Genomic DNA, 14,566 nt, shown 5'->3' with positions numbered 1-14,566 from the left:
CTGGTTCTTATCAGAGGGGAGGGGCTGGGACCAGTCCTCCCGGGACACGTTCACACCAGACATAGACGTACAGCACAGCTTCCCTTGAGCATTGGCAGAGACAGCTGGAGATACTCCAGCAGGAGTGACTTGTGTGTGTGTGTGTGCACCTGTGTGCCTGCCTTTTTGTCTCTCTGTGTCTGCCTGACTCTGTCTCTCCACCTGCCCATTTCTGCCTGCTTCCTTCTGTGTTTCTGCCTCCCCTTACCAGTGCATCTGTGTGTGCATCTGTGTGTGCATCTGTGAGTCTCTCTGAACGGCTGCTTGTCCCCTTGTTTGGCTTTGAGCATGTGAACGTGTGAGTCTTACTGTGAATGTGCCTGACCCTTTCGGTGTGCCTGTGCATCTTTGTCTGTGTGCGTGTGACCTCGTCCATCTGCCCGTGTATGTTCGCGTGCTCTTTCAGAGTCCATGTGTCCGTCCATTCCCTCTACACGTCCGTTCATCCATCCATCCATCCATCCATCCATCCATCCATCCATCCATCCATCCATCCATCCATCCATCCATCCATCCATCCCGCCCCGTGCCCCGCCCGCCGCCGCGGCTCTTCAGCACCGCGGTGCACGGACAGCTCCCGCCGCCTCCCGCCGTGGCGGCACCGCGCACCCGCGCACTGGCGCACCGCACCGCACCGCACCGCACCGCACCGCGTCGCGCCTCACTCTGCTGGAGCGCTCCGCCCCGCACCCCCTCCGCACCTCGCCGCGCCCCGCCCCGCCGTACATAAGCGCCGGCGGCGCCGCTGGTCCCGCTCCGCCACCATGAGCTACAGCGCGGAGCCGGCGGCTCTGGCCGCCTCCTACCGCCACCTCTTCGCGGAGGCCCCGCGGCGCCCCGAGGTGCCGCCGGCCCGGCGGGCGCGCCCGGGCACGGAGCCGGCGGCGGTGCGGGAGCGCGGCGCGGAGCCGCGACGGCCGCGGGGCAGCGAGAAGGAGCAGCTGCAGGGCCTCAACGAGCGCTTCGCCGGCTACATCGAGAGGGTGCGGGCGCTGGAGGAGCGGAACCGGGCGCTGGCGGCGGAGCTGGCGGCACTGCGGCAGCGCTCGGACGAGCCGCGCCGGCTGGGGCAGCTGCTGGGCGGGGAGCTGCGCGCCCTGCGGGCTCGGCTGGAGGAGGCGCACGGGGAGCGGGCGCAGGCGATGCTGGAGCGGGCGCGCCTGGCCGAGGAGACGCAGCGGCTGCGGGCGCGCTGCGAGGAGGAGGCGCGGAGCCGCGCCGAGGCGGAGCGGGCGCTGCGCTCCCGGCAGCAGGCGGCCGAGGCGGCCTCCCGCGCCCGCATCGACCTGGAGCGGCGGGCGGCGGCGCTGCGGGAGGAGCTGGCGGAGCTGCGCAGCGCCCACGCCGAGCAGCTCGCCGAGCTGGGCGCCGCTCTCCCGGCCCCGGCCCCCGCCCCGGCCCCGCGGCCCGACCTGGCCGCGGCGCTGCGGGAGCTGCGCGCACAGTACGAGGCGCTGGCGGCCCGCAACCTGCAGGCTGCCGAGGACTGGTACCGCGCCCGCTGCGCCCGCCTGCACGAGCGGGCGGCCCGCAGCCAGGAGGCCGTGCAAGCCAGCCGCAGGGAGGCCGGCGAGTGCCGCCGCCAGCTCCAGGCGCGCCTGGTGGAGATGGAGAGCCTGCGCGGCGCCCACCAGTCCCTGGAGAGGCAGCTGCAGGAGCTGGAGGAGCGGCACAACGCCGAGGCCGCCGGTCTGCAGGTGAGCCGGGCGGCGCCGGGAACCGTCACCGTCCTCTCCCCTGACACCGGGCAGCGCCGGGCACTGTGCGGTACCGAGCATCCTCCTCCCGTGCAATCCGCGCCACTCGCCACTTCCATCCCAGCAGCCGCCCCCCGTAACGTGTAGCACCGGGCATCTTCATCCCACGCAATCCCCCGGCGCTGTGCCGTACCGGCACCTCCGACTCCGCATTCCCCTTCCCCTGGTGCTGTGCAGTGCTGAGAACCTCCGCTGCCTATGAAATCCTGCAGCGCAGCTCCATCCCCTGCAGCAGCCCCTCCCGCCGCTCTGTGCAGCGCTGGACACCTCGGCCCAATGCGGTGCCCCCCCTTTCCACTTTGCCCAGCACCCCCACAATCCCGATCTGTGCTGCGCTACCCGCAACACCCGAGCACAGTGCGGCACCCGCCCGGGCAGGGGCAGTGCCCCCACAGCGCTGCGCAGTGCCAGGCACCCCTGCAGCCTTCCTACCACCCAGCACAGTGCCTCTCTGCCCTGCACACAGGTCCTGCCCTGCCAGGGCATTGCCTGTTGCCTTCACCCTTTATCCATAGGCAAAAACAGACAGGGCAGGTTTCTGGGAAAGAGGCCAGGACACACCCTTCCTGCAGGGGACATCTCTGCACATGGCAATGCTGTTTGGGGCATCGCTCCATCCCTACCCTTAGTGATGTTCCTGTCCCTTAAGGATCAGGTCCAAAATTGCCCACACATTTCCCATTGTTGTGGGTAATTCCTCAAAGCCATCTGCTCAGGCTTGGCCCCTTGCCCTGTGGCCTGGCTCTTGGCACCTGCACTGCAGAAATTGGAGCTTTATAAAGACTAAGTCTGAATTTGCAGACAGATCCCAGCACCTCTTATGTCTGTGGCAAGACTCATGTGGGATACTGAGTGCTCCATATCTTTTATTCCATTACCGCAGTATTACCACATTTTCTTAGTACAGGGAAATGTTAATGATTTATAATAAAATATATCTTGAAATTGTTCTATTACATGGCTATTAAATGATCTGTGGTTTCTAAATCAAGCCATTTCCTTCTAAATACTGAAGGAGCTGCCTTAAATCATACCTAGAGGATGTTGTTTCACACCCAAGTAATGCCTTGTCATTTCTAAGGCCAAATTTTACCAGGCACTCTAGAATTCATGGCTTTGCTCCAAGCTGCCTGCAATCTTCCTGAATAGTTGATGCAGTCTTCAACAAGTATTATGGAAATAGGCAATATACAATATTCTCTATAGTGGGTGAGAAAATTACACACAGTAATCTTCTTAAATGGTCTTGATGCCATGTGAAAGAGGGATTCCAGGAGCAACCTATCAATTGGAGAAAAAAATTAATGCACCTGGATTGAACAGTACCATAATTGAAATTGCTTAATGACATCACAGCAGTGTTTTCCTGTATCACTCTCAGGATCTGCTTTATGTGTAGCATTACTTAGGAGTCTTTTGAGCAATGTGCATGTGTAGCAGGTAAGTAATTTCCTCAGCTGCAACCAGTGGAAAAAGATGGAAGTGTGTATTAAAAGATAATATTCCTATTGTCTGAGCTTTTAAAATGTTCCCATAGACTGCCCAGTCAAATCTGAACCAACATGAGAGAGCTTTGGTTTGCAATGGTGTGGGAATGGGTTTTTATTCAACCAGCTGGTAGGGCTGGGATGTGGAAGAGAGGTGCAGAGAGGGTAACAACCCATTTCAAATGAGCTTTTTGTTCATGTGGACTGCAGGCAGAGGGAAGAGGGCTGAAGGCACAGAGGGTCACAGCAGCAAGAGTGGAGCTGTCCCAGGGTGGGGTCACCCCGAGTTCTTCCCTCCTGTCACGGCTCTGTGCAGCAGTAGTCTGTCTGCTTTGGGAGAAGAGGTTTTAATTGGTACAGCAGTGACATCCATGCATGTCCTGAGGCTTTTCAGTTGATGGCCCAATGATCTTCTCTGAGGCACAACTTTACACAGCTCTCTTGCTGTGGAAAATAGTCAGAGCAGCACAGGTCAAGGCAGAGACCCCAAGGATGGCCCCGAAATGTCCCCCAAGGCTGGATGTGTCCAGCTAATTTGACTGTGAGATGCCCTGTGCTGCATTCAGGACAAGCTGTCACTGCTTCCCTGAGGGGCACTGCTCATACTGGGCTCGCTGCACCAAGGTCAGCACAGCTCCCTTCTCCTTGGGCAGCTCCACATCTTGTGGCTGTCTCTGCACTATGAACAAGGAAGGTTATGCTGGAGAGGAGGGAGGGGACAGGATGGGAATGAGGATGGGGACAAGATGGGGATGACATGGCAGGACAAAGATTGTTTGCTGGAACAGAGTATCTGGAAACAATCACAGACGCCCAACTGTTCGAGTGGGTGCAGGAGAGCAGAGGTTGGCAGTGCCCATTGCAGGGACTTGCAGGCAGGGCTACACCATAACTTAAATGCAAACTGCTGACTCATTCCTGTTCCAAATCATGCTCCTCTGGTGGCACAGCAGGGCAGCTGGCAGCAGGAAAGAGAGTGGGTTTCACTGCTTTCAGACTGCTTCTTAGATATTTGGATGCATGTGGGAGAAAACCAGGCTGCTTGTTTTCTGAGCAAAAAAATAGAAGAAAAGATTAGTCTCCTTTGTTAGCAGGAAATCTGGCCTTGGAGTCCTCCACATTGCAGGTAGAACTGGATGAATAGGGGGCAAAAGGCAGGGCAAAGCTGATGAGAAGGATGCTAGAACATCATTGCCCAGCTGAGTACCCCAGTCTGGGGCTCTGACGCATTTTCCAGGGAAGGTGACAGACTTCCCTTCCTGGAGGGCAGCCCTGGCAGCACCACCCCTCCTTCCACCACTTAGACATGTGTCCAACCCTCCTTAAGCCCCACGGATGCAGACTGCAGCCCTTCTTCTCTGCTGCTGCAGTGCTGGGTGCTTTCACTTGTCCTGTTGAGCTACTGACTCTGCTTTGATGATGCTTAAGCCCAAAATTTCTCTTCCCTCTGTAGCAGCCTGCCTTGTTCCCTGCAGGACTGGGGGTTCCACCACCATGCACTATTTGCCTGCCTCACAGACCCTGCTGCAGATGGGAAACTATATAAATCCATCAATATCTAAAGCCTCCCCCACTGCACACGCTCACAAGCCACAGCCAGTGCTCAGCCTGCTTTTTCATCCCTGTTAGCATGAGATTTCATGGTCCCAAGCTCCTGGTGGGATGTGCCATCGTGAACAAACTGCCCATTGCAACTTTCCTATCTTTGGCAATGGGCAGAGCAGAAAACCTGTGGAAGAAGTCCCTGTTCCAAAACACAGCCCTGAGTGCCCTTGCCTTTGCAGGACACCATCGGGCAGCTGGAGGATGACCTGCGAAACACCAAAAATGAGATGGCTCGGCACCTGAGGGAGTACCAAGACCTGCTTAACGTCAAGATGGCCCTTGATATTGAGATAGCTGCCTACAGGTAAGGCTGCTTTATTCCTGCTCTGCCTGGCCACCTCCCAAGCTCAATCCCATGACTCCACGAGGCTGGCATATTTTCAAGGGCCCAGAACATACCTGGGTACACACTCAAGGGGCACCACAATTGTGCTGCTCATCTTTGCTGCCTGGGCCTGCTGGCTCCTGCCTGGGGAGCAGCCATGGCTCCATGTCATGCCTTAATCTACCAGCTGTGAACTGTGTTCCCCAGCCATCCCAGAAACAGTGTTTAATGGGTACAATTCGGGTTGGAAACTTGTCTCTTGCAAAGTCAAACTAGATGCAAAAGGCCAAGTCCCTGTTGTTTGGGTATTTATTTTCCTGGCATTTCTGGAAAGTTGCTCTCATGCACCCCATATTGTAAATGCTCCAGAAATCATTGACCAAGACATGACTTGGAACCAGTTTCATGGTGCAGTGTGACCTGGGGTGATGGTCTGGAGTGCTTAGACTTTCCTGCAGGGCACAACTTGCCCTCAAGTTTTGCACATGTTTCACACTCCGAGACTAACCTCTTTCCTTGTGATGCACTTGCAGGAAGCTGCTGGAGGGAGAGGAGACCCTCTTCAACATGGGAAGCGTTGGCCTTCCAGCACTCAATTCCCTCCCCAACCCTACTTATTCCTTTGAGCCAAGAAGCTTTAGTTCCTCTACTCTGTCCTTCAAGGAGGAGGAGCAAGGAGAGGTTATTAAAGTGACCTCTAAAATATCATCCAGCAGGGCTGAGGTGATTGAGGGGACCATAACCTCTGTCAAGAAAAGAGGGAGGTTAAACCTGCATGGAGGAATCATTGCAAATGCAAAAATGTAACCACTGGGACCCTGTTCATATGCATTTGAGGGGGAACAGTCTCCACTCGGCCTTTAAATTGCTTCTCTGGGCATGAAGCCACACTGAACTCGTGGGAAGCCCCCCTTAGAAACACATAACTCCCCAGAGACACTTACCCAGGGATGGCTTCCCTGCGGGTCCTGCCACGCAGAGGCCGAGCTTGGCACATTGCTCCCTTTTAAATGGGGTGGAGGCACAGCAGAACAGGTAAATAGATGCATGTTGGTTGTTGTTGTGGTAGCACATGGATTCATAGCACCCTCCCTCCCTCCTCCTGTGGCAGGCAAGGGGGAGCTGGCTGGGCCTGCTGCTGAGCCAGCTCTCTGGGGAAGGAAACAACTCAACATGTTTACTATCACTAGTTTCAAGGCGACAGACCTTCATCAACTACACAAATCCATGTACAGATAAACTCTTCCCCACTCCTCAAGTCGTAGCTGTCCACTTTTAATCCTAGAAGCACAGAAATAGCCATACTGGACTGTAACCACACCTGAGGTCTGGTCTGAGCCACGTATGTTTTGAACTACAAGTGTTAATTATTTTTTGTCCTAACAACTCTTGTTTTCTGGCAGCTTTAGTCCAGCCAAGGCATGTGGGGTTTATAAGCAGCAGGCAGAGGGCAGGGAACTGGTATACCAGAGGTGAAAGCACCACCGTGGCACAGGGTACAGCACCTCATCTGGTATCACTGGCTCCAAAAGGGTCTGAAGGACCCTTGTTTGGCTGCACAGTCTTCACAGGGAAACCCAGTGCCCAGATTAGCATCATGCCCCAGCCGGCACTGGGAAGCTGCAGGACTCCTGAACACCAGCCCACAAAGCATCCTTGTCTCCACTCTAACTGTTCCAATGTGTGCCAAATTTGATATAGGATTTAACAACCATAGGTTTCCTTCAATGCCTTAAATTGCCAGCGATCGCTTTTGCAAGAGCCGGAGACTCCGCGTGTGCACGTGCTGCGTGTCAGTGCCCTGGCAAGGTTATCATCACGAGACCTCGCTGCCCTTGCGGCGGTGCCAGAGTAGTTCCTGGAACCAGCAAATTGTTTGCTCGCACTCTTTTCTCTTCTATTGTAAGGCACAAGTTAATAATTAAAAAAAAGAAATATCTGTGTGGATCAAACCAAGCTGTTTTGTTGTCTTTGCTGTTGCTTCACCTCGGGAACACACCTCGGTGTCTGGCCTACAGCTGGTTCAGTGGCCAGCTGTCCCTCTGGGCCTCTGCAAAGAGCTTGGTGTTGGGGTGTAGCTGCCAACCCCTGCTGCTGGGGCTGCAAGGTGAGCCTAGTCCCACTGATGGCAGGGGGCTCACCCCAGAGGCCTGTCACAGTAGCCCTGCTTTGCAGAAGAGTTCATGGCCAGCTGGCGAAGGGATCAAGGTCTGTCATGGCTGAGTGCACCCTCACTTGCCCAGAAAACAGCCTCAGAGGCTTTGATTAGCATCGCATTCCTGACAGCTCAGTCCCAAACTACCCATCATTTCCTCTCCACCCTGCCTGTGTGCTAAGGGCTTAGAAGCACCCTCTTGGTTTGCCTGCACAAGTGAAGATAAAGCAATTTACACAATAGCAGATGGAAGAAGGGAGGGTGCACACACCTCCCAAGTAAACCCAGCAGTCACAGGTGTCCACAGAGCTGCTGTGACCACCGCTAGCTAATATTTGGAAGATGCCCATGCTCTGCTTGAGATATGTTTGTAGAGGGAAAGAGCACAGGAAGCTTCTCTCGAGTGGCCCTGCTGGCAGCAGTGTCCTATTGCCTTCCCATTCCTGCTTTGTCGCACCATGTCATGGCAAACTGCCTCAGAGCCCCAGGGACACAGTGTGACAGTCACAGGCTTCTCCACTAGTGCTGCAGGCCAGGAACAGCATGGCTATGTCCCTTGATCCCATCACACTGATAACTTTGGGGAATTATGCCCTGACGAGGCTGCTCACTGTGGGGTGACACAGCCCTGGGGAGGGTAGCCCTGTGGGTGGGTGAAGCAAAGGGTACCTTTTGGAGGCAGGGAAGGGGGCTCGGGCATGGTTGGAGCAGCAGCCACCAGAAAAACAGCACAGAGCAACTTGGGGTGCCCAGACAGAGCTCGAGGGAGCCAGCACCAAGTCCAAGGCACTGGCACAAAAAGCAAGGACCAAGCAATCTCCAAATATCTCCCGGCTCAGCCATCAGTTAGGAAATGCAAACACACAGAATTTCCCCCAAACCATAGGGGAAATAAAAAGCAAATGTGACTGTGCAGCTAATGTAATATATTCTGAACCTCAAAGACTCTCCACCTCTGCTGCTTTCTGTCCCTTGAGCATAATCAGCCTGACCTGTCCTTTGTTCCCAGCACAAGCCATTGTCAGGATTCCTGCTTGCTCAGCTGGCTGGATGCTAGCAACGAGGATGGGAATATTACTTTGATGATACCAATGTGAAGCAGTTGCGGGGGAGGGTTAAGGAGCTGCGGGGAGGCCAAGGAGCTATTTTGGAAAATGCCTGCATTGCAAGGGCCAGCCCAGAGATTTCCTACATTTCTGGAGCTCTGCAGTGTTTTGGTGCTGTCTCACAGTGTTAAGCTCCAGAGGTGGCAGAGGGGCAACAGGCAGGGAAAGGACCTGGGCATTTAGGATACACAAAACAGAACTAGGCTGGAGTTTAGATTACCTTACAGTTTTGACATGCCTCTGCTGGGGTCTTTCCCTGTGATGTTACAGGATTGGAGGTGCCAAGTTTTACTTACTCGGATAGTAGGTAAAACTGACCAACCCCACAAATGCTCTACCAGGACCAAGGGCAAGGAGAGCCCTTGCAGAAGGGACATACATCACCTTCCTGAAGGACACAAGCCAACCACAGGTACTGTGTAAGGGAACAGCTCCCAAAGGGGGCCAGGGCTGCCCCCAGCTCTGCAGCAGCCTCCCAGCTACCTGTGTCCAGTCTTTGGCCACAATACCTGTGATGTGGGACCCTGGCATCCCAATGGGGATACCCCTGGGGACACTGCTCTGGGCATTTCCCAGGGCTCTGCCCAGATGGGCTGCAGTTGCTTAATGCCCAACTGAGGCATCCTAAGCCCCATCTGTCCAGCTTGAGGGCCCCAGGTGGCTGCTGCTATTGAGGGCTGAGCTCCTCATTGAACATGTGATGATGTGTGGATCCTACTTACTCTAAGGGAGGCCCATGTCCACACTCTCCTTATCTTTATGAGAACAATGACAGCAATGCTGACCTCTGACTACCTTCATTCAGGTCTCATTTTCCATCGCCATCTTCTTCAGAGTGACTCCTTTCACCTGCTGGCTTATTTGCACCAGAAACTTCTAAGCTGGAACAGGGGCAATAAATCCTCCTTTCAGGTTCCATCTTTCCTACTGGGATAGACACCCAGGCTGCCAGAGGAAAGGAGTCACTGCAGATGCTGAAAGATTTATAGCTCTGTAGAACCTCGACCTCTCAGACAAAAGGCAGCTGTGGACAGACTGCTCCCTCCCTCAGCAGAGAGCAGCTATTTCTCCATGATGATGCATTGCATTCATCTTTATGCTGGGGAGAACTACAGCCTCCACACAGAGGTTCAAACTCCCACTTTCACGGCTGGCCCTTTGTTTTTTCCCTGGGTGGAGACGATGGCCCACACAGCTGTGCTTTGAGGCTGCTCAGCTCTGCTAGTTCTGTTGTCACGTAGGTGAGATGGGTCACACTGCTGCTGCTCCTCCACAGATAAAAGAGCCTTACTCCCATCACGATCCTGGAATCAAGGGTCCTTTGGCTCCACTGGAGGTTCCTGCAACAACTATCTGTGCTGAGACATACAGCTCCTCAAAAACAGAGAGAGTAGCTGCACACGGAGAAGTTTTGCTAATGATGCTTATCCAGAGGCTGGAATTCATTAAAAAGTAAGCCAAAGAAAAAGCAGCTGAAATAAAAAAAAAACCAAACATTTTCCTTTGGCAGGAATGCAAACATCTCCTTTTCCAGACTGGGGAAGAACCCCGTCATTCAGCAAGAAGGAATCAATAGGCAATTCAGAGCAAAGTCTCTTCCGGCACCTTTGGCTGGATCCAGCCAACTCTCTCCTTGCCAGCTCTTAGCACAGAGATCTCCTTGAGGAGAAGGGCTTCTTTCCCAAGAGAGTGACCTACGCAGAGCCCTAATGCCAGTAGCCAAACAGATGCATCTGACTGATCAGATGTCCACATCAGTGGAGTCTGACACTTTGAAGCAGAGCATATATAAATAGCATAAGCAATGGCAGATCCTTCAAGCAAGTCTTTGCAGGCATATGAGAATAAGAATCGCTTGGCAAATGCAGCACAATGTGCAAACAGGGCACTGCTTGGGGTGGGGTGAGAGAATGCTCATTGACCCTGGTCTGTCCCAGCACTTCCAGCTGAACCAGAAGGGCTGCACAGTTGGGGTCTGCAACTATGGGGTCGGGGGGATGCACTCCTACAGCTTGTGCAGGGGTTTTCTTCCAAAACCCAGCTAAACCAGAGGGGAACTGCAACTCTGCAAGCAATTATGTCCTTGTTAAAGCAGGATACTACTGATGTACTGCAGACACTGCGCTGCCCAGAACTGATGGCTCTGTTGGAGCTTGGCTGGGTCGACCATAGCACAAAGGAACAGTGTTTATGCTAAACACAGACATACCTGCTTAGACATAAGGCAAATACCTTGAAAATTTCAAAGTGCAATTCCAGAGCCCCAGGTACACGTTCACTTGCTGAAGACAGCAAAGCTCCTGAGGTGCCACAAGCATCAGTTCTGAAACAACAGAGGCCCAATGTCCATTCCTACTGCAGCAGGGCCAGCTCAGCAACTTTGGCTTTGAAACAAGAGGCAGCTGCTGCCTGCCTGCATCCAAGAGAGCACAGGAGACACAAGCTCTTGGCTCCCCAATGTCCACAGCTGCCTTGTAAAGGCTCTGACAGACATGTAAGTCATTCTCTCAGATTATGTACATGCAGACCCAGGTATGGTCTATAAGAACAAGCTGTTTGGAGATGCCATTTGGAAAAGCTGAGGTCAGACTGAAAAATGCAGTTTGCACTGAGGCTTAAAACTTCATTAAGTTTAAGCAAATTTTCAATGGAAATGAAAAAAAAAAAAATCTAGTCCCCAGATACAAGGCACCTCATTAGCAAATTCCTAGTCTAGCAATGAGGCCAGAGAGATGTACGAATAAGAATGCCTGAAGCAAGCCAAAATGTCTCAGCAAGCCAAAATATTCAGGATAGATTCTTAAGGAAGCAAGGATTATAGGATCATAGTGTGACTGCATGTCCCCTTTACCCCCCGAATCCTTCTCTAGTAATTTTTTATGCTCAAGAGCTTAACTTCAGCCACATTTGAGAGCACTGAAAGTCTCAAAGATACCAAACTTCTCCAAGTTTCATGCTATCAGGTGCACAGGTAAAACACCACCACTGATTGAGAAGCTGAGCTTCCCTTACTAGACACCAGAAAACCCATTCAGAGGGCAGAGGTTATGGATGCCTCAACACCAAAGCAAGCTTCATTGTGAGCTCATTTGCAACCAAATGACAAAGCTGTAAAAGGAAAAAATAGAAAATAAAACCCAAATCACTCCAGAATGAAACAAAATGTTTTTTTTCCAAGCTGTTCATCAGCTATTTGTTCCTTAAAACCTGCTGAATCCTTTTGGTTTAACTTCTCCATAGATAGCTAAATCAATCCACTTGCATCTGGAACAACCTGCAACACAACAAATTCACCCCACAAATATCACTTTGCAAAATTTTAAACACGTAGTCTTCGGAAGAAACACATGTGGTTGCTTTGAGAACAGGTTACCAGTCCTGTTACACCTGCATTCATGAAGGGATCTCACCAGTAGTTTGTTAATTGCCTGCCCTCACATACCCAGCAGTAGCGTGGAGTTTGTGCACGCAGCACTTTATAGAAATTATTGCTCTAGATGGACAGAGCTGAGAAGAACTCTGCTCCAGGTCATACAGCAAGCCAAGGACAGAGCTGAGAACTGAATTCAGGTGTCCGTCCCCGTGTTCTGCTGACCCGCTCGCACAGAGGAGGATGACTACCTCCACTGCTGTTCTGTACGTCATGGCACACAAATAATCTACTACTGTATGGCCACCAAAACACAAAATGTTTTCCCTGAGGAAGATAACAGTTTGCAGGTCCTTTTGAAGGGTGCTGGGCTTCTCACCTCACAAGTTCTTACCTTTCAGTCCCAGGTATATGCAAGAAAGGACACTGGTCCATCACTTAACCACTTCTGTCACCACAAGCTACAGAAAAGCCTGCTGCAGGCAGCGTGCTCTGAGCACAGTGTGGGGTCTCGGAATGACTGGTGCCTCCCAGCACCACATGAAAAGTGCTCCAAGGCAGTTCTCACAGGAACACACTATTTTTCTCAATCTTTGCCAAGCCTCCACCACCCACTTTTCTACTGTTTAATGTTTCCCTTGGAAGAAAACAGACATTTTAAGATTTCATTTCCAAATAGACTATATTACCACACAGAGAATACAAGCTCTCTTTTCCACTTTGGAAAATATTTTTTTTGCAGATCACTGCTGCTTTGACACAAATACATTATTGTTATACTAAATCCAAACTCAGTAATGATGGTGATACAGCTCCAGTAAGAATTTTGCAGCTGCAGGGCAGCCAATCAATATTGCATTTCATCACAGATGGGATTACCATTTATCTCTCAAAACCAATAAAATTTGACCTGTCCAGAGATTAAACTTGTATCTATGGCAAGTTTCTGAAACTTTAGCAAATGTAAACATTCACTGGTTAATTCAGCAAGGGTCCCTTAAAGATGATATGGTAAAATTCAACTTATGGTCACCTTGCTTCTCTTTCTGCTGAACTAGTTAGGGTTACAGAAAAAACAGGAGGCAGCAAAACCAAATAAAAGGATAAATGAAGAGAATGTGCCATTTACAACATTCTCTTCATCTCTCAGCAGATATCTATCACAGCAGAATGAGTACATTTTAAAGCACCCTAATATTCAGGCTGGACCCTGGTGCACTCTATTGAGCATGCAGCATATTAGAAGATTGATGGGGACAATGTGACAATCTCCCTTTAAAAGCAAGAAATGTAACACATAAAATCTCCTCTGCCTCTTAATAGTCTCTCTCTCAACTGCTAGAGTGAATCCCAACCCCCTCCATTCATTTGTATGAAGCACAGATTTCATAATAATGATACTCCACACAAAAGAAAAGTAAAATTGGAAATGCCAGGGATGTAATTTTGTTAGTGACTGTTAAAAATGTATTAACATAAATCATTGCACATAAATGCCTGATGATTCCCTGAAAAGAAATTCAACACGGACTAGTATTAGACAAGCTCGAATGGTTTTTCAATAAAACTCATTGATTGTTTCACATCTATGGAAATAAGTGTCAAGAGCTCCCCTGGCTCATGTGTGCCACAGTCTGGTGGCAGTACAGATCCAGGCTGGGCGCACTGTTGTGTTCAGGACATAAATGACATTTATCCCTGGCCACTGCAGGTCCCCTGTTTAGAGGGCTCAGCTGCACATTTCACCAATCTCTCAAGCTTTATCTTCTAATTATACTAAATTGGTATTGAACACAAATAAAACAGGCAGAATGTAACCAGTATGACTCAATGCTCAAGACTTGGTTGTAGCTTGATTCTGGATTTATAAGAACTCCTGAAACTAAGGCTCATCATCTCCCCTTCCTGGGAATTAGCAAATCTGTAAAGGAACTCAGAATTATGCTGCATTTACAAGTAGTATTTAATTAGGAATTGTGTTAGCCATGATATTGCTTAATAGGTAACAAGAAAATAAATGCAGAATTATTTCATCAAGCAAAGAAACAATAGTGTCTGTAAAACAATGAATGAGTCCAAGCACACTTTCCCTTACTTCCAGAGCACACCCCTGGCTCATCTCCCATGAGGGCAGAGATGACATCCCATAGATGGCCTGTTGTTACAGAAGCTCTTCTATCATCAGGACCAAAAGTGACTGGAGGGAAGCCAAGGTTAAAAGGAGACCAACAGAAATAAAACAGCAGTAGGAGAGCTGAAAGGAGATTGGCACATTTTAAAGCAAGCAGACTGATTATGCAGGAAACCACAGAGCCCCCAAGTCAGCCTTGGCAATAGCTAAAGGTCACCCCTGCTGCACGCAGATGTGCCCTAGGGGCACTGCAGCACTGGGGAGCAGATAACACATCAGTGCCTTCAGGTGAAAGAAAGCAGGATGTTCAGCCAGGAAAACCACGGTAAAAATATGCTTCTGAAGGCAGGTGAAGAAGAAATAGAGAGAGACGTGGAAAAAAGGGAATTAAGGGGTCACTAAGCATTCATACCAAAACATCACAGGCAACAGATCTTCAATCCTCCTTATTAAGCCACCAAAAGAATGAACTAAGAAGTGCTGGCCTTCTGCATTTTAGCTGGCATGTGATTTACCCTGCAGAAGAACTCTTTGAAGATATCCAGAAGCCCTATTTTAAAATTAAAAAAAAACAACAAACAAACAGTAATT

General features: G+C 51.0%; 1 protein-coding gene across 1 annotated transcript; it reads left to right on the top strand.

Moving 5' to 3' along the window:
* The first annotated feature begins 803 nt into the window (after positions 1-803).
* Positions 804-7,165, top strand: INA (internexin neuronal intermediate filament protein alpha). The gene is made up of 4 exons (XM_017804153.1): positions 804-881; positions 936-1,736; positions 5,068-5,192; positions 5,747-7,165. Exons 1-4 carry the CDS (start codon positions 804-806, stop codon positions 6,018-6,020), a joined length of 1,278 nt encoding a protein of 425 aa, XP_017659642.1. The 3' UTR covers positions 6,021-7,165.
* The last annotated feature ends 7,401 nt before the right edge of the window (positions 7,166-14,566 follow it).

The sequence above is a fragment of the Lepidothrix coronata genome, unplaced genomic scaffold (assembly GCF_001604755.1).
Source record: "Lepidothrix coronata isolate B3197 unplaced genomic scaffold, Lepidothrix_coronata-1.0 Scaffold8, whole genome shotgun sequence".
Classification (NCBI taxonomy): domain Eukaryota; kingdom Metazoa; phylum Chordata; class Aves; order Passeriformes; family Pipridae; genus Lepidothrix; species Lepidothrix coronata.
The sequence above is the reverse complement of the archived record's forward strand: the minus strand, read 5'-3'. Positions and strand labels throughout refer to the sequence as shown.